This window comes from Euwallacea similis, chromosome 16 (genome assembly GCF_039881205.1).
Source record: "Euwallacea similis isolate ESF13 chromosome 16, ESF131.1, whole genome shotgun sequence".
Lineage (NCBI taxonomy): Eukaryota > Metazoa > Arthropoda > Insecta > Coleoptera > Curculionidae > Euwallacea > Euwallacea similis.
In genome coordinates, this window is record NC_089624.1 from 1,083,248 (window position 1) to 1,107,948 (window position 24,701).

Sequence of the window (24,701 nt, forward strand, 5' to 3'; positions counted from 1 at the left end):
AATTCTAATTTTGTACAAGTACTGCAGTTTTATGGTACCAACTTCTTTTACACCAATCAGAACGTCGCTTACGGGGAAAACATTCATTTTTGCCAAAACGTTGATGTAGAAATCATAATCAGCAATGTCAATCAAAAATAAATAACTTTTAGAATCCAGGAAAAAACCCTTTTTGTTTATCTGCAAATACCAATTATGTATTAATGTTGCTGTACTTTGAATTATTAATTGTGGTCCAATTGAGGACTCAAGGGTTATTAACGAAATATTTTGCATATTCCCTTGTGAATAATCTATTGTATTAAGTTGAAATGGCTGCCACAACCTAAACTAATTTAGTAAGCGAAATTGGCTATGTAGATTTACCTTATTGAAAAATTTAGTTATATTACAATCGATTCCATCAGCAATAATCCACAATCTATTAATTGGATGCATACATTCGAACGTGGGTTTAATGAAAAAGGGTACCTTCATAGTAAAATTTTCATCATATTTAACAATATTTTTTACCAATTGGATCTTTTTCACTACAAAAAAAAGTATTTGCTTTTAAAATGGAAATGGAAAAAATAAATGTGCTTTCTAAACGAAAACAGCGAAACAAAATAATATAGTAAATAGGCAGAAAAGGAATTTGCATTATTTTTTAAATGCGGACCTGGAATTTTAATTCCTAAGTTGGAAAGCAAATTCAAGTTCCAATGCAGCCACGTATGACTTGTATAAGTTTTCCAAAGTTTCGAGCCGAAAAATCCATCATGAGTGTTTCCTTCCGACAAAAGTTCTTGAATAATGCATTGTCGTCTTAGGCAGGTAACCTTCTATGTAACCTTTTCATCATCCATTAAATCCATTTATACCCAGTAAAAAATAACTCTTGCTGACTAGCTATGCTGCCAAAATGATTATGAGGTTTGTAAATATTTACACACATTTTAGTAATTTATTATTGCAACACACACCACCGTAATAAAAAAAACGCAAACATTCCAATACACATGCTGCTTTAAATAGTCTAAATGCTCGCTGTGCTATGCTGACAGTGTTAGTTTGTTGTTGGAAAAATCAATGATAATGGATCTGGACGCCATAAAACATTCAGAGTCATACACGTCATACACAGAGCCATAGAGCTATAGTGGTAATATATTCATCCTTGAATCGTCCTCACTATTCTCCTTAATAGTGCGGATTCACTCAGCCTCTTTCAGCGCTGGATAGAGGGCTAAAGAATTTTAAAAAAATCTATTTAAATGGCTTTGCTTACATAAATCATTTTTAACTTATTGCACTCTTTTCCTATGTGTCGTTTTTAGCATTTTTCAAATAATCATGATTTCTGGCCCACCTTTGGATCACTATATCTATCTTCAATATCTGATAGGAAACTTCCAAAAATATTCTTTTAATAGTTAATTTAAATGTCCATTCTTCGCTTTTTTTATTTTTTTTCTAGTAAACCAGGTAATATATCGAAAACCCTCAAATATATCCCGACGAGAAGTCTCTTTACATATGCTAATAGAAAATACTTATCTAAGGTCTTTTCCAGAGAAGTTATATATGCTGAAAATTTTAACACAAACACTACGTCCGTACCTAGACTCATAAGGAATCTCGTTTTGGAGGTAGACTCAAACACGAGAGAGAGTCTCAAAAACCGTACAAAAAATGGGATGTGCCATTTACATTGAAATTCAGTGTATTTCGACCGTTACCATTAAGTCTCGCAGAGCGTTTTTTATACTCTTTGTGTATTCCTGTTTTGAGTCGTATTTATAGACGAATTAAATCATTCCTCGCGATTAATTTAAGATTGCACGAACTCTCCTTCGTATTTTTCGTTGTATAAGTTATTCATTGCGAAAGAAGCCCCTTGCTCTCGTTTAAAAGCAAAGGGTGACGCCCGAAAAATCTGCGATAAAAAATAGGAGACTACTTACAGTTACAGATTATTTCAAGTTACTTCAGGTTAGTTCAGGTTAAGAGTTATTCGAGAGGGTAACAACCAGATACTACATACAGTCTATGAATTATTTATTGATCATTAGGGCGTAGGTTCTCACCCTGCTAACCTATTCTATCCAACCTGAACCATCTAACTCACCTGAAATAACTTGTTTAAATAAGGGACGTCAAGTGAGATGCAATGTATCACGTCATGGGCAATGTTAATTTCTTAGATTATCAAATATCAAAATAAAATGGATTGCGTGAATTAAGAATTCTTTAACTATAAGTTTGGTTAAAATTGAGAGGTGTACGTGTTTAGGGGATCTACAGCGTTCAATACACCTCACTATGTTTGAGAATATTAAAAGACGGTCAATACACAATATTTCTAGCGTACTTTATATTGGAGAAACTTTATTGTGAATTTGCCAACAAAGGAGAGAAACTCGAAAGAACTTCTCGTGTGGTACAAAATGACAGTTTATTTGTTTTAGCTACTTACTTTTACTAAGACATCCATCGTACATATGAAACGCAGTATTTCTTTTGCTCATAAAAAAATCAGCCAAAAATTGCATTGTCATACAATCCCCATGACTAAGTATGGCAATTATTGCACTTATAAAAGGAAAGTACCAATATGGTGACTTCATTGTCAAGAGGACTACTACCAAAGTATATCTAGCTAAAGTAGAGCCTGCAATTTCTAGACGTCCAAATCCTTTTATAAAAAATACCATATCATCATGTTTCAACCTATCCGCATTGCAAGACTGAATCGTCCTACTTATACCAAACCCCAGATTTACCTTTCGAGCAATAGTAAATTATTCATGATATTTTTTTCCCAGAAAGACAGATGGGAGGACATTTTCCGACTTACAAGCTCGTACCTCACCAGAAATCTGTTCCTTATGTCCAGCCATTAATCAAATAATATGGAAGCCATAAAACAGTGAGTTATAAAGTCATTACGGAGTAATAATTAAATTACAGACCGGATCTGATTATTAAAGTTTGGCAACTCCCTCAAAGTTCAAAGAAAAACCCACCCAAGAACAATCATTTTAATTGTGCGAGGTTTGAATGTAAATTTGAAAGAAATTAAACAGGTACCTTTGGGACGAGTTATGTGGAAGGCTGGATAAAGTTCTGGAAACTGTAATTCGGATTTGTGGAAGCTGATGTAGCTGAGATCATATATATTAATTCCAGAAAGTTACGTTCCAACTCTTAAAGGTTTCAGTAGCAACTTGTCGAGAACGGATAAAAGATAGAAATCTTCTATTATAGATTATTGATGAAGCTGCTATAGTTACATAAAATGTGTATCCGAGGTAACCAGTTGCAGAACCTTTCAGCATTATTACATTCATTTTATCCAGCATCGGTTGGCATACAAAATAGAATCTTCCACGTTTTGCACCTGCGTTTTCATATGCTCAGGGTTCAAATTTGCTGTTCAAGCCATCGATATAATAAGCTTTCTCCAAATTGGATGTGCAGCGTGCGGAAGGAAAAAGATAAATTATACGAAAATAACATGAGGACGGCACAGGCGAATTTTCCTGCTAGAAAAACTTAAACAGATAAATCTTGTTGACAAATTGACAATGGACTATTGTGTTCTTTATGGGAAATTTCTCGGTAGGTAGGTATTTATTAAATTGGACTTCAAAAAAATCCTATATTATATGACATATAAGGTAATTTTGTTTTCTTTTCTTCCTTGCTAAACAGTTTCTTTTCTATTTTTTGGTGGCAGTCTTAAGCTCACTAGTGCAATTGCACACTAAATACAAACTGTATACACTGCGCCATGTCATTACTACTTCTATAAGCGACTAAGAAGAAACAGGACTGAATAGACATCGAGGTCTTAAGCTCCCGGGACACTTCGGAATAGTTGAGCATTGAAAAGCAAAGCTCCGGTGGAAAATATCATTTCCCAACTCCTATGAGTGTGAGGATTGAATTTATAAAAGTGGCGCTTGTAAAGGAATAAATATATTTCTCCTGGAATAGATTTTATTTTCCACTCCCTTTTGAAGTTGATTTTCCACGTTTGCACCTTATAACGTAGGGATGATGTGTTTGCAAGTTCGATTTTTACAGCTCGATAAACAAAATATGCACAGATTTCATGATTTGATCATCTTAAAAACTAGGTAAACAAACAACTTGCAATTAAGCTAAGAAGTAATTGTGGATGAATGTAAAACCGCCAGTTCACAAAATGCGGCATTGTCGTCTCTTGAGAGTCTTTAAATAAAAATATTCTCCAATCCCTCCCACTTCTTTACATATGGAAAGATGATTGATAGCTATATATACAAGCCCCTATTATGTCTAGTTTACATGATCCTCGCATGAGAGTAGAAAGCTTAAGTGTCGAATTTTGATATACTACGTTCGTTTCTTTGTTTATCCATCAAAATCTTCGTTTTAACTGAAAGTTGGATTTACGATGAAGGTATATAACTAGACATTAAGGTCACTCAACGTTTATTTTTAACCCGTTAGGAAATGCAGTTTTGTGTGACTTTTGTGTCATATTGCGCACCCTTGCGTCGCTCGAGCCGTAGAATTTGTATTTCATTTTGGCAATGTGTCTCATTGAAACATTTCAATAACACATGATCATGATAAATACGATTCAGTTTCTTCGCCAATTAAATGATTAAATGTTTTCGATTTATTTCCATTTATGTACCGTGAATACAGCATTTAATAACACGTAATCATCCTAACAGCGATCGAATTTTTCCACCAAATAAAAATTGATAAAAATCATGATTTATAAATCCAAATAATTCGAAAACGGCTGAACGAACGTGAAGATGTTAGATCCTTTTAGAACGAGGAAAAAAAGGTCTATCGAACAGTGGAAAAAATGTAGTGTTTTTCATTAAATACTTACCGACCTTAACTTTCCTTCCAGAGTAAGGAGAAAGTTTCCACTCCCTGAGATATCCTCTTAGGAACTTTTTTTCGTGCTCTGACCAAAGTAATTGCCTCTCAAAATAAATGTACAATGTGTAAATTAAAGTGTTTTGCATGGTTTTTTTCCTTCTTGAAATCTTTGGGATGAAAATTAAAATCTAATTCAACGTAAGAGAGATTTCGGAGCGAACGGAATTGTATTCCTCTGTTCTTGAAGCTTATTTCAACTTAATCAACATAACAAGATTCCGCACACGTAGCACTTTCTGTTCAATTTTCTAGGATATGATGTTGGCCTGTTTTATTATAGATATCCGAGTCCAATAACAAGACTAGAGGTTAAGGATAATCCGGCAATTTTGTTCATCAATTACGTTCCCTTCGTTCGTCCCTTCAGCAAAAAGCCTTATAATTCGTCGGGTTACCAAAACAACGGATTTGTTGATAAAGGTTTTGCGAACCCGGCCCGGAAATCACTTTAATTGCTGCTTTAGGTAAGATCAAGAGTAATATGTTACGAGCTAAAATCCGCGGGTAGTAACTTTAGATCACTGCGTACTTACTGGTATCAGCACATTAAAGCAATTAATTTAATGTTTTTTCCATTAGCAATATTTTGAAACTTGCTAACCTTTTCTAAAATTAATTTCAGCTCGCGTTACTGTTTTCTCTGATAATAGCAGCAGAAAGATGACTGAAATTTAATTCTCTCAACAAAATTCCAACTAATTCGGTAGAACCTGATAAGAGAGCCTGAAATCGGAATTACGTGCATCTGAAGAGTGGCAGACAGTAGCAGTTATTAAATTGAATCTGTCAGGTTTTTATTATGGCAATATCAGTTGCAGGCGCTGAAGTTCCGGCTACCTGCCAGGTAATAAATTCAACTCCTGCGAGACCGATTGAAAGCTCAGGCCATCGAGAAGCGATGCCTTCTGCATACCGGAAAGCGACTCTGAAGCTGTGCATACAGATCGAGATTTCATGTTCTGGAATCCATGCGGACCGTTAATTTGCTTGGAATTTATGTGCTAAGGTTACAGGTAATATACGGGTTTGACCTCGGCGACACCATTACGAATTATTGTTTATAGTTGTTGGCGATAATGAATTTAGTTGGTTTGGCAACTTCGATGCAGTGCTCCGCTTAGAAGCAAAGCTGAACCAACTGCCGCAATATATAAACCCTTAATATCTTGGATTGTATGGGCAATATGTTGCTTATTCCAAATTTGATTTGGTCTTGAAGAAACGGTAACACTTATTAAAAATCGCCTCTACTAAAAAGTAAGGAATAATGAACGTAGTCCCCAGTCTTGCGCAAAGAAGTTTAATGAGTTCTTTTTGGAAATTTGGATACTCCGCACACTAATTTGATCCAGTTGTGATTGTGCCATCGACTCTTTCGTGTGATAGCTCCATTTTTTCTGTTTCCCTTGCAGGTGTATGTGAGCTACGAGGTATCCTGGCACCAATGATATCCAGTGTGCTCAACATGGAGATCTCGTGGACGGTAATAGATACAAGAATCCTTAGAATCGGTTACCAAACCATAATGATTTCTGTAATATCATGTTACACTATGAGCATAAAACTATATATTTCTTCAAAAATACAATCACTCCCCTGATGAAGTACAAATCTTTAGCAAACAGGCTTGTTACAGGTAACTTTACCAGGATTTCGATGTAATACACCTGCGACACGACTGTTAAGTCAATATTAGCGTTTCATGCTAGAGGTTTACAACTGGTAAATTACATAAAAATTTTATCGGTGCATTAAAATAAATCATAACCTCAATTCACTGCTAGTTGGTGACTCACTCTGTATATTTCTGAGTATCATGGAATGCTAGAAGTTTACGAATCCTTCAACTTTTGTATAAAATATTCTTAAGGTGTTGTGTATTTTCCGAGGAAATTCGTCGAATTTCGGGGTTAAGGGATTTTAATATACGGGACATATATAAATTTCATGAGTTAATACACACATATGTACTGGGTCAAACAACGCAATTAACAGTTCCTTTAAACTTCACATACCGTTTCACAGTTTAAGCTTTTAATAGAACACTCGAAAATACCGTTCACCGATTCCAGAAGTTTAAAAAGCATTCCAGCATCGGAGGATAATGCTCAGTGGTGCAAAATAATCTCTTTAAAATTAAATTACAGTCTTTAACCGGAATTCAGAAGCCGTACTAAAAGCACATCTCTGCTGCTAATGGAGTGATGATTATTTCGATTCTTCCGAATTAATGGCAAAGTTTTTTCCATTTAGAAAGCTTTGATCAATTTTCAGCTATTCATTGTCAGCCAGATAGAATATTCAAATTACCTATTGACATTTAAAACGTTTTATAGGACGCTTTTAAGGAATTCCCCAAAGCTTTAGTGAAATATTATTGGTAAATGGGGCTTGGAAAGGATATCGCTTTATTTAAAATTATTTTAACCCGCTATGCTTAAGTGTAAATCCTTCCATTCGGGAACGTTATTTCAGTATAAAAACGAAAATGTACGAGTAATGCTGCAATCTGCAATCCAACCATGGTTCGTGGGAAATCTGTGCTGATGTATTGTCCAAGGCACCTAAATACGGCAATCATGTGAATGATATTGACCTCTATTATGGCAACAATCTGAATCAATGAATCTGCAGGGTACTGAACATATACAAACATAGGTTTGTAAACAACAGTTACAATTAATTAGTTAAGACAGTATTAAACACGTCGGATCCTCAACAAATTCTATTAAACTTAATAAAGTACTCGACTATATATGATTGACGAAAGGTAGGTAACTTGAAACTAACTCTTTTTAGGTGAGTTATTTTTTCTTTTTCGAAGCTTTTCGAAACATTTATCTTCAATTGATCCAAAAAATGCTTAGACTCGTTTGGAACGCATAAACCATTCGTCTTAAATTTGATTGTATGAGTTTATTTGGTATTTTTTGGAATATTGAATTTGGATTTTCATGTGAAAATGCAAATAGCACCGGACAGAATTCTCAATTCTTTTCGTCAAAAAAGGTTTGAACATAAGTCAATAATGTTTCGATTATCAGTATTGATGGACTCTCCGAGTTTTTTCCCGTTTCGTCCGAAAAAAAATTAAATTTCGAATAAAAATGTGTGAAAATTTTGGGAAAGTTTGTACGGAGTTAAAGGTTAATTTCATAGCAGCACAATGGGTGTCGTGCTTGGCTCAAAACAGGTAAAAATCGCACTTTAAAAATTCAATTTGATTTACGTTCGGGTCTCTGAAGCCGCACCATGACCGAGCAACAAGCCTGCATAGAGCTCAAATTGCATGTAAGTTGAATTTTCACACATCACGGCAAAAAGTCAGTAACGAACATGAGACTGGATAGTGCAGTGGCGTGTCGAACGCATTCATTTATCAATTTTTATTATTCCAAATATATGAAAGTTTATATTTATGTTAATTTTGATATTGGAATTTTTGTTCTGGAAAACTTTATAAAGAGGATGTCACACAAATTTGGTTTTTCATCGACTGATAATTGGATGGCCTCCTGCATAAGTTGACTAAACACACATAAAATTTTTCAGAACGTTCCCAAAATATCAGCTAAAGCTTAAAAACACCCGTGGCTGTTGGTCTCGTATTACGAAATTCTAAAATTTAGCTATAGCACTAGAGTTTCTCTCTCAATTTGGCCTTTGATCAAGTTATTGTCAACTTTGTGCTCAATTATTAATATATTTTTTAATGTATGTGTATATAATGATAGGCGAACCATTCTGTAAGGTTCTTAAATTGTAAGATACAACACAAACGGTTATTCAAACTTCAAAACAAATAGAAAACCATAACAACCATTCCAGGTACTTTTATAGCAAATTTTAAATTGACATAATAGTACCTTTTAGCAACATAAATGTTAAAATTTTGTGTGCCGTTTTAACTCGCTGTACTCTTATTATTATCCTTTGTCTATCGTTAAGGGAATATTCCTTTAAGATCTTTATAGCATGGTTAACTTGGCGCTTAACTATTTAGATTGTTCTTATCTCATTAGCTCAAATAATGACTCCCGTACATTCACAATCCGAACGTATTTATCTCGAAAATGGTTACTCGTAGCGACGTGACTAAAGTATATCGTTTTGAAGGGGAAACAATAGACGTTTTCAAGAGTGGAGTTACCATTATGAAGAAAAACCACTACCGCATGTAAATTCTTCATCCCTCATCAATTCCCGGTAACTTATAATAGTTTCATGAATTTGTATATTTCGGTGTTAAGCCATGGTTACACATCGGTTTTTACTATGTCGTTTTGCTACTTTGTAGCTCTGCTCTGTCAACTTTGGGATTGAGATAAATATATCGTATTATTTTGGTCCTGACAATCTGGGTTAGAAAGTTGTAAAAACCTTTTAGAGACACCGTGTATAAGAAAAGGGTGCGCCATACACCTAATACACATATGTGTGTATATAGACCTAACACAAGTAAAAGTGTTCTAAAAAGTTCTTAATAAAGTTTGTTGAATCTCATAAAGTTTGAGAGCCTTATCGTCGAATCTGCGGGAAATGTAACAATATACCTGTCCATTAAATAACTATTACATGTATCAGTTTATAGTGAAATTACATATTATAATCAGTATTAATTGTCATCCTCAACATGAGTTGCGAAACTAGCAGAAATGGTAGAAACGTAGAATGGGAGATAAAGATATTCTGTAAAGACACATATTAACGGATGAAAGACAAAGAAGCTAACTCTTGCCTATTACGAAATCTAGCTACGGATAAAGGCACTGCAAAACCCAAACAGATAAAGTAACTCAAAATGTAAACTAACGACAACGGCCGCTATTTTCGGGCTCCAAAAGTCAAAAGAAACAGCGTGTTAATCTCTCACACAAGCTGACAATTTTTTTTGTAATTGCCGTTGGTCAGTATTGTGGTGACGCTATCAGTTATCAAAACAGATGGTGGCTATTTTACAACCTATAGGTAAATGTTCCCCCGATTTGTGGTCAAAACGGCGATCGTTGTTGTTACTTTATACAGGGTGTCCCAGGTTATATGATCAAAACCTCCCGAATTGTCGGAAAAGCACATTTTCAGAGGGATTGCTCATTTTCTTCATTTACGAGTTACAAGGCGATAAAAGCTTCAAAACAATATGATTTTCATTTTTGCGTTTCCAAGCTATTCAAATCAAATGAAACAAATTGGTTACACGGAAAGCTCTCATAAAGTGCCGCAGGAATAAACAATATCGAGTGACCAAGTTCAGCAGCTATGGATATTAAGTACTAATAATTCGATAAAAAAAAGCAAATACGTATCGGAAAAAGGAAACACGAGCATCCCCGCATGATGGAGCATTCAATTATAGACCAAAAGTACCCCTTGATATTTCTTCGTAACTGTCAACGTTTCGCCGTACACTTGATTTTGTGATTTATTGCATAAGGGCCGGTTGCATTTAGCCTTTGAATATCAATCATAGATATATCGCAGGTATCATAGAAACCATAGATATCATAGAAATTTAGTTAGAGGGGCTTTGAGAGTTCGGAAATAAAAAATATATTTTAAAATGGCTTTGTCCCATTTATCTCTGAAACATTGGATCATGAAACCTTGAACACCTTCTACATCGAGTTTCTGCAAAAAAAAAACTAATAGAAATCATAACTTCCAATGATTCTTCAGCTTTGCCTCAATGTGTTTGACCATTATACTACAGAAGTAGGCGAATTCTTGAAAATGAATTTTCCATATCGACGTATCGGCAAAGGTAGTGGCCAACACCTAGTCCTAGATTATATCTGTTGAAATTTTTTGAGGGCCATTCAAATTTACTAGAATTGAAAACCCGTAGTATTCCGTAGTAACAACCCAAAAGAATTATGGAATAATATTCGAGATGGGAGAAAATTCGTGCCTTATTCAAGCTAATAAAATTATTCAAGTTGCAATAAAACTCATTAAGCGAAAATTTTAATAAGCGGTAACTGGAGGGCTCAGTATATTTACTCACTGTTTCTCTAGTGATGGGAGTCGGAGCATCGGGGCACATGGAGCGTGATGTAGGACACGCTTCCATTTGAAATCGAAAAACGTCCCTTTCCATGAACATAAAATTCCATTGGAAATTCATTTACAACTCACCGGTTTCATTGCCAGCATCAGTTCACGATTAAGTTTTGGTTGGGATTAGTAAGAAACTGTTTATTTAAGCCTTACTTTACTCAAAATACATCGAGGGCAGATGTGTATGTCGTCGAAGTAAGCTGTGTTATTTAGAAGTTTATGATTCCAGTTTATGACGTGCGCTCTTCCTACAAAGTTGCCAGGCAAGCTGCCCTCTAATTACTGAAATCTGTTTTTGGTTTTGCAAACGGTTATTTAACGTCTACAATTAATTATGAATGCATATACGCTATGTAATTTCCAGTTTCCGTGTATTTTTCCACGAGTAAATTACAAAAGAATTATGTTAAATGAAAGAGTCAGATCCACTAAAAGAATATGTCCCGAACGCCAGTAAATGGTTCGTCCACTAACACATGAAATTTCCCTAAGGTAGCCGAAGATGCTGCTAAAAGGCGTGAACTATTGCAGAAGACACCCTTTGTTGCTCCACTAACTACCTCAACTTTTCCTCTCATTCTAATTAAACAACGACTCCCTTTATACCCAAACTGTTAATATTCACCAATAACTTCATTTAAATGGAAACGTTCAAATGGAAGTTATCAATTGGTAAAGTTTCTATAGTGGCAAAGTTTCTAGGAGAGTTATGCTGCTGGTAAAAACAGCACGCCTTAAGCATACTGAGTAAAACATTCTTTTATGAAAATAGCTACAAACTGTTCTCGGTTAGGTGCATCATACATACCTACACCTGAAGACAATTAGAACAATTATCATATCACAAGGCCCTTATCAAAGCCCTTTGTGGCCTGATATTAAAGGGATCAAAGGTCTTTGTAATGCTTGTCCTTAGATATGTTAGCGCAGTCTATTGTAGCTGTTACATCGTTGCTTAATTCTCGACACGTACTCTTCTAAATCTTGTTTAGGTCGCTAGCAGTCACATGTGCAATAAACAGCGCGGCCATTAAGTTGACAAATATGAAATATCCTTCCATTTTGTAAAGTCTGGTGTTTACCCTTGCATATCAAAAAGGCACTCAAGTTTGTTAGAGCAATAAGTATTCAGTCTATAGGGAGCACTCTGCTTAATTATTGGGTAATGAGATAGGTCAGGAGTTCATCTGAACTCATTATTTAGTTTTAATTTTCTGGCTTTCTCCAAAGAACGCCCCCACAAATTAATCTATAATGCATGGAAATCTCCTGGAGCCCCCTGTTACCAAATTAATGGCAATAGATAAATAATTGGCCTAGAATTGTTTAGGTGGTTCAATTAGCCCTGTAAATAACTCAAGACGCTAAAAAATCTATTAGTTGTTCTTTTTACTGAAGCAATTTATCTTTAACACCCAACTGCAGTTTACGAATACAGACCGCTAACGACTGGATAATTTCCACCTTATTTATTTTGCTCATAGTTTTTATCGAGAACTTTGGGGAAGAAGTAGTTAAAGTGATATATTGCTAACTTTTTGTTTCTAGTTTATCTGAGGGCGCAATGTCAATTTTGATGTATTGGGTCAGAGCGAGGTACATTTTGGTTTGTTTTAAAAGTCGTCTTGAATTTTGAACGCGAGATCTAACGACGCTGTCACCACCAGCGCTGTAGCCAGACTGGAGACGTTTTATAACCAGCTTTTTATAACAGTAAAATACTGAACTCAATCTTTTAAAATCTTCTTATCTCAGCAGCCGACTCAAATACGGAAAGAATTTCTACCATAATTTTAACTATTTCAATTTAAGCAAGTTTCAAGAAAATATTAGGACATAAATTCAGAGTAACCTCTTATTTCCCTGGGAATATTCCGTTCCGACGTCTGAAATATATACCTAATTCCTCTAATGAATTTCTTCATGGTTCAGCCGACATTAGCTTATTGTTTCACTCGAGTGAGTCAAAAGGTTTTAGCAAATGAGGAATGGTTTTCGGCAACCATTTAACTTCCTGTTTTCTTCCTTTTTGATCTATCATAGCGATTATTCAGAAATGCCATGCTGAGGGTTAACGGAAATTAAAGTTTTCTTGCTAGCTCATGTGATTTAGACGTTATTCCAATTGATAAATAAATTTGGTCAGCCGTCGAAAACAGACGTTTTTCCCTGTATAACTGGACAACGAAAGTTTGTCAAATTTAGCAAATGAATGATGTGAGTTTTATTTATTTGGTCTAAACGCATTTGTGATATTTTCCGTAATTCTAACTTCGCTCGTGCGGACATTCAAATGTGTTTTATCTAACATAAATATATGAATAAGTTTGTAAAATTAATTTCATTTTATTAACTTTAATTATTTCTCGTGTTGTAGCTAACGCTTTTCGTCGTACACTCCAAATCTATTTTTTCGTCACCAAAAACTAAACTGGTTCAACCCAGTTGATATCGTGGGAAATTTCCTCCTTAGTCCATAAAAATCGGGTAGCCTCAAGACCTCACCGCACAAGGTTGAGACGACACTTCGAAAATCCCATTTACTTGAACAGATTTGTATCTTTTTACATAGTGAGGGATTCACTCAAGCGCCTCCTCACTAAAAACCTCGGATTCTCGTGAACTTAACCTCTTTCGATCCGAAACTGTCATTGAAACCTAATATTGATGTGTTGTAACTTGTTCAGTTCAATTCAATTACACCAGATTTTGTGTGAATATATGGAAATAACTAATTTCCACCTCTATAATTCAGTTTGTCTTTACAAATCCCATAAAAGTGCTTAAAATTCGAAACGAAATTGTTGGCAGAGTGATTATTTGATTTAAATTGAGGGAGTGAATTATTCGAGCTTTCAGTTGCGTCGTGCCCTTTATGGAGAAATTAAATTTTTTCAGTGTAAAACGTGTTGATCAGCTGAAAATTCGATTTAATTCTTGAAATGTCTGTGAAACCCAGCTTTTGTTAAATGAATGAACTGTTTTCGCCAATACTCGATGTATGTAGTTATTTATCTTTTAAAAGTATTAAAAGGCTTATTTATACGTATTCAAAGAACGGTCTTATGAGAGGGGTTTATTATTTGAAGCTCAGAGTAGAAAAAATGTCCCAACCGGATAATGCTTTATCTTAACAACTTAATCCCAAAATGCTTTTAAATACTTTTTAGTCTAGTCAGTATCATCTGTTTGTTTCCCCTAAAGAATTGCATCGCGGGATTAAAAGATAAGTAACTTTTATACAACGTACCGGCCCGAAGAAAACTTTCTTTTATTTTGTTTGGGAAAGTTTAAGAGCGCTAATTTCATTTTGAATCATCCGTTTTGTTTAGTGTCCGATTTTCGCCTCCCGGGATATCAAACTTTCAGGGGATTTTCATTTCTGCCTTTCAGTTTTTTCGTAGAGGCGCCAACGTGATCTTTCGTTGAGTAAAGCAGTCTGAATTATTACTGACAATAAAATTAATAAATCCCAAGTTGATCCGGATCCCATACATTTCTCTGAAAAATCGTTCGCAATATTTAATGTGAAATTTAAAACGCTCATTCATATTTATATATTTATAAATGTTATAGTTTCAACAAGATATAGTGCAGAATAGTCAAAGTTAGAATTTACAATGGTAACTGAACTCCATTTTATCAAATTGACTGGTAACACGTCAATTATCAAGGGTAATTTAGTAAGTGTAAGGAATATTATCGATGAATTTAAGAACTTTACACCAATGCAAATTAAATCGAAAAAGCACGAGTGCATGCAATGCATTTTTAGTTTAAGTTGCATGAATGTAAAATTATTAAAAATAATAGGTAATGCATAGTATTTTTTATTCATAGTATTGATTGAATCTTACGGTTTACATTTTCAAAGAATACATCCACAAGAATAATATATTTCACCTCGTTACAACATTGCTAGGAGCAAAGGAAAGTCTCACGACACGTGCACTAGTACTACAGAGAGATAATTTAAATTTCATATCTAGTCAGCTGTGAAGTTTGTAGAAGAAAATAACGTACGTCGATAAAAGTAAGTAAAGCAACATAACTTCACTCGGCTCCTTTATCAAAAATTAATTTTAACGTCATTTTGCGGCATATGATCAAGTTACGACCTACTTTTCATCTTCTATTTCTATTGTGTAAAATCCCACAGCAGCTAGATATGAAATTTAAATAATCTCATGGTAGTTTCAGTGCGCAGTTCAACCCAACAATGAGAATACAGTTATACAGGATACATGAAAAGAATGAAAAAGAACAGGAACAAGAATTTAAGAGAAAAGAATGTTATTATACGAAAGGTTTTAGATCTTATCATTGTTAATAGTTGCAAATCAATTCTGATGAAAACCTTAGAGAACCGAGGGAAGAGAAAGTGGAGTTATGTAAACTGTTACTGAGTTGTGACTCTTTGCATTTATTGACTAAGTTTGCATAAATACACTTCCAAAACAAATAGACGATTTTCTTCAACAAGACCAGTGCTAATTATTTACAATAAAAGCAGACAAACAGAGTTTAAACTACACTTCCCCTTAGTGATAAGCGTCATTGTTTTTTGTGCCTTTTTATAACTCAAGTTCTAATAATTGTAATCTCGAAACCCTAATAGAGATAATAAAAATTGTCTAAGGCTTTGTAGCTTAAAAATTTTTCTTCCTACCGCCCTAGATCGAAAACCCAATAGGAGCACGTTCCTTTCATTATAATCTTCCTTTTATTTTCAGTAATTTTTCCTATTTTCGTAGACCTCGTTTATGGCAAAATGGTGAATTACTTCAGACATTTCTCATTTTCTCTTTGTCTATTAAATCGAGTCTTTTCGTGGATACCTATTTCATACTCATGACATTCTTGATATACCTACTGATCCGCTTTATTTCATGCTTTGCTATTTTCAACTAAAAATTTGCCACGAAAATAGATTGAAAGGAAATAAAATCTCCTTTAAGATGAAGATATTCTAACCTTTACTTAAACATTTTAGAATTTCTCAATAGTAGTTTACTTTAGTTCAATTTATAGACATTTACCTGAGTCAACTTATTTTGACTTTCCACTATTTATATAAAATATAAAACATAAAACTAGAGATTTAAAATAACAAATACGAACATATCTACATATTCAGAATATGTACTCAAAGATTGAAAATTAAAAAATTCCTGTAATTAAGTAGGAATTATTAAAGTAAGTGATTATGGAAATATTACCTATTTTAATTATCTTTTTTTCTCTCACATAAGCCGAGCTTTTGAATCATGGCTTAAGTAAGTTTATTTCACCTAAATCAATTCCTCGTAAGTTTTGATATAAATAAGAATTATACATTTGCTATCGCCATAACAGCAATTTAACAAATGCATTCCATCTATTCGTATACAGGGTGTTCCAGAATTCCGGGCTCCTACTTCAGGGACGTAATCTACACGTGAATTTAAAATACAAATTCAAATATTTTCTGTTAAGTCGCCTCCAAGTTATTATCTTTTAAACATGGCGCCGGTAAAGTAGTTTACCAATCATAATTCATGAGCGGTAAGTCACAAAGTTATGAAATTTGATATGCAGCATAATCCTGCGGAACGGAAATTTTTAAATAACCCGAGTTCAAACTTTGGCTTCTTTTTAAAACTTCGATGCAACGTAAGTTGTAAATCAACACGGAAGTGCCATAGTTATAAAATGCATTTTTTTAAATAAAATCAGGTACTCCTTCTTCAAGTCGTTTAAAGCTTACCTTTTTCCAAGATAACCGCATTTAATGAAACAAGTTTATGCCTGAATTATGAGAACCTGAACTAACCTGAAGAATCTTTTCTGAATATTAAAAATTTTTAGGGCGCAATTTAGAAACAAAAATGATTTAAAATTTTATCTTAAATTAAGGTATAGAATACGCCCCTGAAATAGGGGCCGAAACTTTCATAACATAGGAGCCCATGACCGGTTTTAGCAGAGCACACCTTAACCCATGATTGAACACCTCGGCTTCAATATATTACAATTTTCACTGTACTAAGGCACTAATGTTCTAAAATTTTCAGAAATAACTTATTTATCAAATATTACAGCCCATTATAAAAATTGAAACTTAGAAAACAAGACCAGGAGGTAGGTATTGAGGTCCAGGAGTAGAAGTCTTCGAAGTGGTAATTATTCTGGGCGTTGTGGTTGATGGTCTCCTAGTAGTTGTAGTTCGCTTCGTAATTGGTATCGTGATGGGTGGAATATAAGTAGCAGGTGGTGAGGACGGTTTTGCTGGGAGTTTGGTTATTGTGCTCGTATAAGGTAATAGTGTTGTCTTCGGAGATGTCACTACTACTGGAGGCGGCCTGAATGTAGTTGTTCTTCGCGTGGTTATGGGAGGCAAATAGGTAACCCCTGGAGTTGAAAGAGTCGTAGGTCTCTTGGTCGCCTTTGTTGTTGACGGCCGCTTAGTCGTTAATATAGTTGTTGTAGGCCGTTTGGTTGTTGTGGAAGTCGTTGATGGTTTCCTTGTAGTAGTTGTAGATCTAATCGTGGATATTCTTATTGGTGGAGGCGTACTTGAAGTTGTACGAATTGTTGTGGGTGTCGTAAGAGGGGGTAAATAAGTAAGGCCAGGAGTTGTTATCTTTGTTGTTGTAGTAATTGGTGGACGCTTGGTTGTTGTAGTTGTTATTGGTGGTTTTCTCGTAGTAGTGGTGGTCGTTGTGGTAGTTATCGGTGCTCGTTTGATCGTTGTCGTAATAATTGTTGGTCGCTTAGTCGTTGTAGACGTGGTTGATGGCTTCCTTGTAGTAGTCGTAGATGTAGTTGTGGATATTCTTATTGGTGGAGGTGTACTTGAAGTTGTACGAATTGTTGTAGGTGTTGTAAGAGGGGGTAAATAAGTGAGGCCAGGAGTTGTTATCTTTGTTGTTGTCGTAATTGGTGGCCGATTGGTTGCTGGAGTTGTTGTTGGTGGTTTCCTTGTGGTAGTTGTAGATGTAATCGTGGATATTCTTATTGGTGGAGGCGATTTTGAAGTTGTGCGAATTGTCGTCGTTGTTGTACTTGGTGGTAAATAAGTAAGACCAGGAGTTGTTATCTTGGTTTTTGCAGTGGTTATTGATGGTTTCCTTGTAGTAATCGTAGCCGTAGTGGTTGACGTTATTATTGGTTGATGTATTCTCGTTGTGGTTGTTGCGATACTCGGTGTTGACACTTTGGTAGTGGTGACGATTGGTGATCGTTTGGTTGTTGTTGTTATCGATGACTTTCTTGTTGTAGAAATCGAAAATGTTGGAAAGGGCGGCAAATAAGTATTAGCTACCGTTCTGGGACTTGTGGTAGTTTTAAATGTTACAGGAGGTGGCACTCTACCGGTCGTTTTTATTAATGGAAATTGTGTGGAAGTAACAATAGGAGGGAATGGTGGATTAGGTTTTGGATAAGAATACCCTGTTCTCGCTGTAGTTTTTGTAGTTGGCTGAGTCTTATATGTAAATGGGGTAGGTGGTGTCGGATAAATATATCTTTGGCTGGAGGATGTTGGCTTTGTTATGCCTACTATTCTTGAGAAAGTTGACGAAGGCAGTGCTGATACTTTCGAAGTTGGATACGAAAAAGTTACTTTAGGAGATGAATAGGTATATTCCACTCTTTTTGGAGTAGTTGTTATTACAGTTTTCGTGGTAGGTTTTGTCGTTGTCTCTGAAATGACCTTAGCAGTTGGATACGTGAATGTAATTTTAGGAGTTGGATAATTATATTTCACTCTTTCCTTGGTAGTTGAGCTTGTAACCTTTGTAAATGCAACAGGAATTCTAGGTGTTGTCAGTGGGAAAGTTACTATTTTTGTTGTAGGTTTGGTAGTTATTTCTGACACAACCTTAGTAGTTGGATATGTAAACGGCACATTAGGAATTGGATAGCTATATTTCACCCTTTCCCTAGTAGTCGGATTAGTGACCCTTGAAAATGTAACTGGCGCCCTAGGTGTTGTAACTATGTAATTTACTATTCGTGTTGTAGGTTTTGTCGTTGTTTCTGAAACAACCTTTCTAGTTGGATATGTAAATGGTACTTTAGCTGTTGTATAGACATATCCCACTGTTCGCTTAGTAGTTGAATCCGTACTCGGTTTTGGGGTAGTCTGTGTCACTACCTCTTTAGGATTTGAAGGATAAGGGAATGGCACTTTAGGTATTGGATATGTGTATTCACGGCTTTTAGGTATGGCGAAAGGGAGTTGTCGTTTTTGTGTAGGAGATTCGATTAATTGTGCAATTCCATATGAATTTATGGTATTCCTTCCAAGTTCAATTTCATTAATGTGGTTCGCAAATACATCATCCGACCTCGGTCCTACACCAAGAACTCCATTAGATATGATCTGACTAACTACTGCTAAGATTACTATTGCAGCCTGCTGCATCTGCAAAATAAAACGAAAGAGTTAGTAGGAGGTTAATAAGATCATTCAATTAGAATACATCTTATAATATTTGTAAGTTTTAAGAGATACGGATGGATTGAGAGGTAAGTATGAGGATCGAATACCACTTTATTCTTCGTGAGTAACACATGATTAGAATGACAATTTATTTCATTATTCGCATGTTCATATCCTTGCGAATTAGAAATGTTGTTCCCATTAGTCAGTTACACTTTAATTTGGCAGCTGTTGTTAAGGACTTTAGGTTATTGTTTCTTGACGTAGTTTGCTTAGTTAATTTATTCTGTACTTTCATCCCTTAAGTTACGCCCATGTGTATCGATGCGTATTTGGAGGATTCCATCTGGGCGCCAGACCATCGCACCCATCAGGCCATATCGAAGGGCTCTTTATGGCTGGGAAATACGCTACTCGTCAAAGGAAGCTTTCTAAATTGGACCATTGTCGCGATCCGCAGTTCGGCGGGTCTGCAATGCTTCAATGAAAGCGACTTGCATAGGTATTTGCTAGATGGCGGCGATTTGTGATCTTAAGCGCGACCATTGCCCGTAAGGGCTTCTGGTATTGGTGCGCCCCTGGTTGGAGTTCCTCGGGTTTAGTACTTAAGGGATGATCGCAGTAATTTGGCTCTCTTTGACCGATGCTCGCTCCAGACATGTGATCATAAACGTAGTTCGTAATCTTCCCAACTAAGCAAACTCCCACTTCATACTTAGACCAATGCTTTATCATTATTTATATAAGTGAAAATTAATACAGTCCACTTTCGTAAACCAAATTGTTGTTTTCGTGGTTTCGTTTATCGAAGGAACCTCAACAGCTATGTAACTCGCAAAAATCAAATTTAAGATTTCATGACAAATTAAAATTATTTAAATGTTTTTCTAATTTTCTCATAAATTTGTTTCACGTCCACACTGATTGGGCGCGTTTTGTGGATCTTTGAAAGAGAGATACTGGCCAAATATTCAAAAATAATACAAGGTAATTATAATTATGATTTAATATTCCAATTTGACGTCATTGTTTTACGAATTTTGCGAGTGTATAAACATGGGCGAAATTGACGAAAATACGGATTGAATTCGCAAATCATGATAGACAATTCACGAATATACAAATCCGGCTTAACCCGATAGGTAACCCCAACACTCACAATGTTTGCTGTATTTTGAATAGCATATTCTCCGCTAAAGGAATAATATTTAATAATAATATTAATGACATCGTGATAACAAACCACAATAAGGCCAGTGTCCTTGCACAAGAAGATCAGAACAAAATTAATGCAAAGCTACGCGATTTGCGTAAAATCACCATTAGACAGAATTTATTTTGATACTTAAACATTAAAAATTGTGCATAAAAGAGGTTTAACCTTTGTTAACGCCGCGTATAACCTTTGAAAACGTAATCGTTAATTAGTTTGTTATTACGTAACCTAACGATTGAATGCGTAGAGAGTAGAATCAACTTTGATTTAGTGTAATTTTGATCATTTTTCTGAATGTTGGATGTTTTCACCCACATTATAGTATGTCACGATTGTCTGGTTTTTCACCCTCCTGGTTATTAGGCCTAACAGTAGATTAAACCTCTAGGAGGGGTCTTTTTTTCTACCGGGAATAAAAAATAGGGAACCCGAGGAACATAGCATCAATCGACCAATGCTAGTTGATCCCATATCAATAAAAAATTTGCAATCAAAATGCAATAAAAGTTTTGCAATCACAATGCAATAAAAGTTTTGCAATCACAACAAATTGTTCTCCTTATTTCTAGACTGAACAGCAATATTTTGTCAACAAATGATCTATGGCACTGATTCAGGACTTCGTACAGTTAATTTATCATATTTAAATGGGGTGCTAAATTTTTGCCACATTGCGTAACCGTAATGTGTAAACTTTTTGAAGATTAGACGTCCCTTTGATTGAGATATTGAACAAGCCGGTTAAATGACCCATCAATTAAAATTTTGAAGTTAAAACAACTTCAATGAGAAGTAATAGACAGATAATATTACATAATTTTTTTAATTTGTTTTCCGCCTTAGTAAAACAAATGCAAAAGCAAAATTTTATGAAGTACTGCTCTGTACGACTGTTTTTTTATTTAATGAACTTTTAGAGTCAATTTATTTCATTAAAATCGGGTAACAAATACTCGCTATACATGTATAGGATAACAAATTAACAGACAATACAGGACATTTCTAACAATAACTTTTCGAAAATACTGTTTTACGGAAAAAAATTTTTCTAGGGCAAAGAACCAAAATAGACAAAAATTTTAATTTCTGCAGTGCATTTTTCTTTGCCCTATATAATAATCCACGGCAGCTTGATTCTATGAATATGCTTCATTGTCTTGCATTCATCATGTGGATCTTCTAAACACCAAACCTACAGTACTCGTTACATGCGGAAAACAGTGCAACATTTAGTGTTCACTCAAAATATGCCTTAAAGTTCAAATATTTACGGAAATTTTCAAATTACTTTAAAAATATTGCATTTTATGTATGTCTGAACATCTAATGAGTTAAGGATATTAGAGCAAAATATCAAATACAAAAAATGAACGGCGTCATTTAAGCTTCATTCTGCCATTTCAAAAACAGCTAAAACTTTTTAAGGTTTCTTATCCATACTTATGTAAGCCTAAAAAAAAATCTAATTTTCCAAGAAAATTATGAATTTTTTGTGAGCCATTTGTATATTTCTATTTTTGTTGTTTTGCGATTTATGTTTTCTCGTTAAACCTGTAAACACGAGTGCCATTTAATTAGCCGACAACCAAAAAAAAAAAAAAGGTTTTTATTTTCTTTCTACAAAATGAGATTTTTTGTGGTTTTTCCTCGATGAATTTAGAAAGCTAAATTCTTCATTAAAAACGATAAACAAGCATAGACGTTGATAAAAAGGCAATCACCTAAAGTTGTACCTCAAATAGCATATTATACTCCAAGGGTGTGAAAGCCATCACTATGAGTTGAACGCCAGGTTTAAGTCACGAGGCGTCCAGCGCTGAGGGACCTATTATAAGACGTGAGGGCCATAAGTATTTCGCAATCGCGGTGCATATATAATTTTTCCACTACTAGATTTAACTAGATTTCATAAAATTACAACGAACATAAATTAAACCCTATAATTAAAAACTTTTGCCCTTGAAACATAACATTAAGGGGAAGATTTCATTTGACAGTCATTTCCATAGGAACCATCACAAAGCAACCTTGGAGATGATAATATTGTCGTCGATTACCTCGCAAGGAAACTAATAAGCCATATACGTGTTATTATTACCCTGCTATTGAACTATTTTAGAAAAAAAGTACTTCGCAGTCATTTAACACTACAATGGTGTTTTTTAAAGCTAATAATGGAGAAACCTTTCTAATTGCTTTTGTGTTGACAGTCGCGTCATAAATTATGCAATAAATATTTTTTATTTGACAATTTACTCTAACATCTTCAGTTAACTAGATACTTTTCATTAAAAAAATCATGTACTTTTAATAATTTTCGAATAATGCAAAAACCTTTTATTTAGGATTTTATGGCATGCTCTAAAAGAGCACCATGCCGCCACTTTTTCCCCATTTAATCACCACACTAGAACTGCGTGTTTTTCTCAATAAATGAATTGGCTTATAATAAAATACAAACCTCTAATGGTTATCTAAGTGAAGAACACCAGGTACTTACTTCCTACTCACCTACATACCTTCAGGCTAGTTTATATTCACATTGCTGTTTAGGAAATCTATAATTTTATGATTACGAGAACAGATACCTGTCTTGTAGATACCTTGATATGCTAATATTTATTATGTGTGTATAATGAGAAACGCAAATGAAACTTAAGAATGAAGAAATTTCCATACATTCGACATTTTTTAGCACGACGAGGTCGAATCAGCTTATACTCCTTGATAAAATATGATTTTTTTGACATTTTAGTTGGTTGACATTGAAATTCGATATTAAATTCATTTTGAAATGTAAAATTAATATTGCGCCAAGTCGTACACGGTGTCCCTTGAGCGTAAATAAACAAAATTAAAAACTTAATGAGTGGTATTTATTTTTGAGTCCTGAATACAGGCGCTTCCTGTAAGAGAATTACTGCATGCTTATTTTTTGTGTAGAGGCAGACCATGCCATATTAAATTCGTGAATTTTTTTTAACATTCCATTCTATGTTTAAACCAGATTTTTTAAGAGGATACAGAAATTTGAACTGCGTTCACTGAGGTCTACTGAGGCTAGTTATTTCGCTATTTATTGGCTATTTGTTTGCGAGCCGTGGTTAAACTAAATAATGTTGATATGCTGGGTAAAACTCACAAATTCTCTGTTTTAATTGAATGACTTTTGAATTTAATCTTCACATTTCTGCAATATCCGAACTGCAACTGAAATTTAAATTTTGGTTTCAGTTTAAAATTAGGGCATACAACCACGTCTAAAGCTTTAGTTCAATAACTCGCCATTAAAAAAACAAAATCAAATTCTATGAACGATGTCCCCATATAGTAGAGCAATTTAAGAAATATTTCTTTGACTAAGTATTAATACCTTACTCATGTAACTAAGGCAAACCGTAATATACAAAAGCAGCAAAGCAGTAATTATTTTTTATATACATATACATTTTTAATTATCATTTGATTAAAAATCTCTGAGTTGAAGTGATGTTTTAGAATAAAAAAAAATAGACTTCAATATCTTGAAAGGCATTGAAAAGAGGATATACAAATAAAATTTGTTTAGAATCGTCTATGGAACACTGATATAATAACAAGGAGGGTGTTCTATGACAAAAAGTTGCGAATATCACATTGGTTGATCCACGTTGTATATACAGGGCGAGTCAGTTTATACTGGCAGGACTCTGACATTCGATATTATACCTTATTTTAAATTCAGTAAGTTATATACATATATGCCGGCAAACGCTTGGTTTTTGAGATACGGGGTGTTAAAGTTTTGGATTTTTTTTTGTATTTTTCACACAGCTTCTACAGTTTTTGAGATGATTTATTCAAATTTTTATAATTTCTTATCTATGATGGTCGACAAGATTCGACGTATCTAAATGATTTAATAACCTACAAGGTGTTATTTTTTCGGCAGTCAGGCTTCTTTTTGCTGTCCAGAACTTTTTTGTAGTGCGCAACTGACAGCTTAATCTTAAAAATTTGAATGCTACGTTCATTTCAGAATTTTTTTGCCTTTTGCAGTTTTATCGTGTCTATAACCGTTTTCGAGTAATTTGA

General features: G+C 34.6%; 2 protein-coding genes across 2 annotated transcripts in view; both read right to left on the reverse strand.

Annotated features, from left to right (window-relative positions):
- LOC136413909 (uncharacterized) overlaps positions 1 to 24,701 on the reverse strand; it is a 63,889-nt gene that overhangs the window by 1,218 nt on the left and 37,970 nt on the right. The window lies entirely within an intron of this gene.
- LOC136414179 (mucin-2-like) lies at positions 16,794 to 20,146 on the reverse strand. The gene is made up of 2 exons (XM_066398038.1): positions 19,961 to 20,146; positions 16,794 to 19,393 (listed from the first exon to the last, which is right to left on the reverse strand). The coding sequence occupies exons 1-2, from the start codon at positions 20,144 to 20,146 to the stop codon at positions 17,087 to 17,089; spliced, it is 2,493 nt and encodes an 830-aa protein (XP_066254135.1). The 3' UTR covers positions 16,794 to 17,086.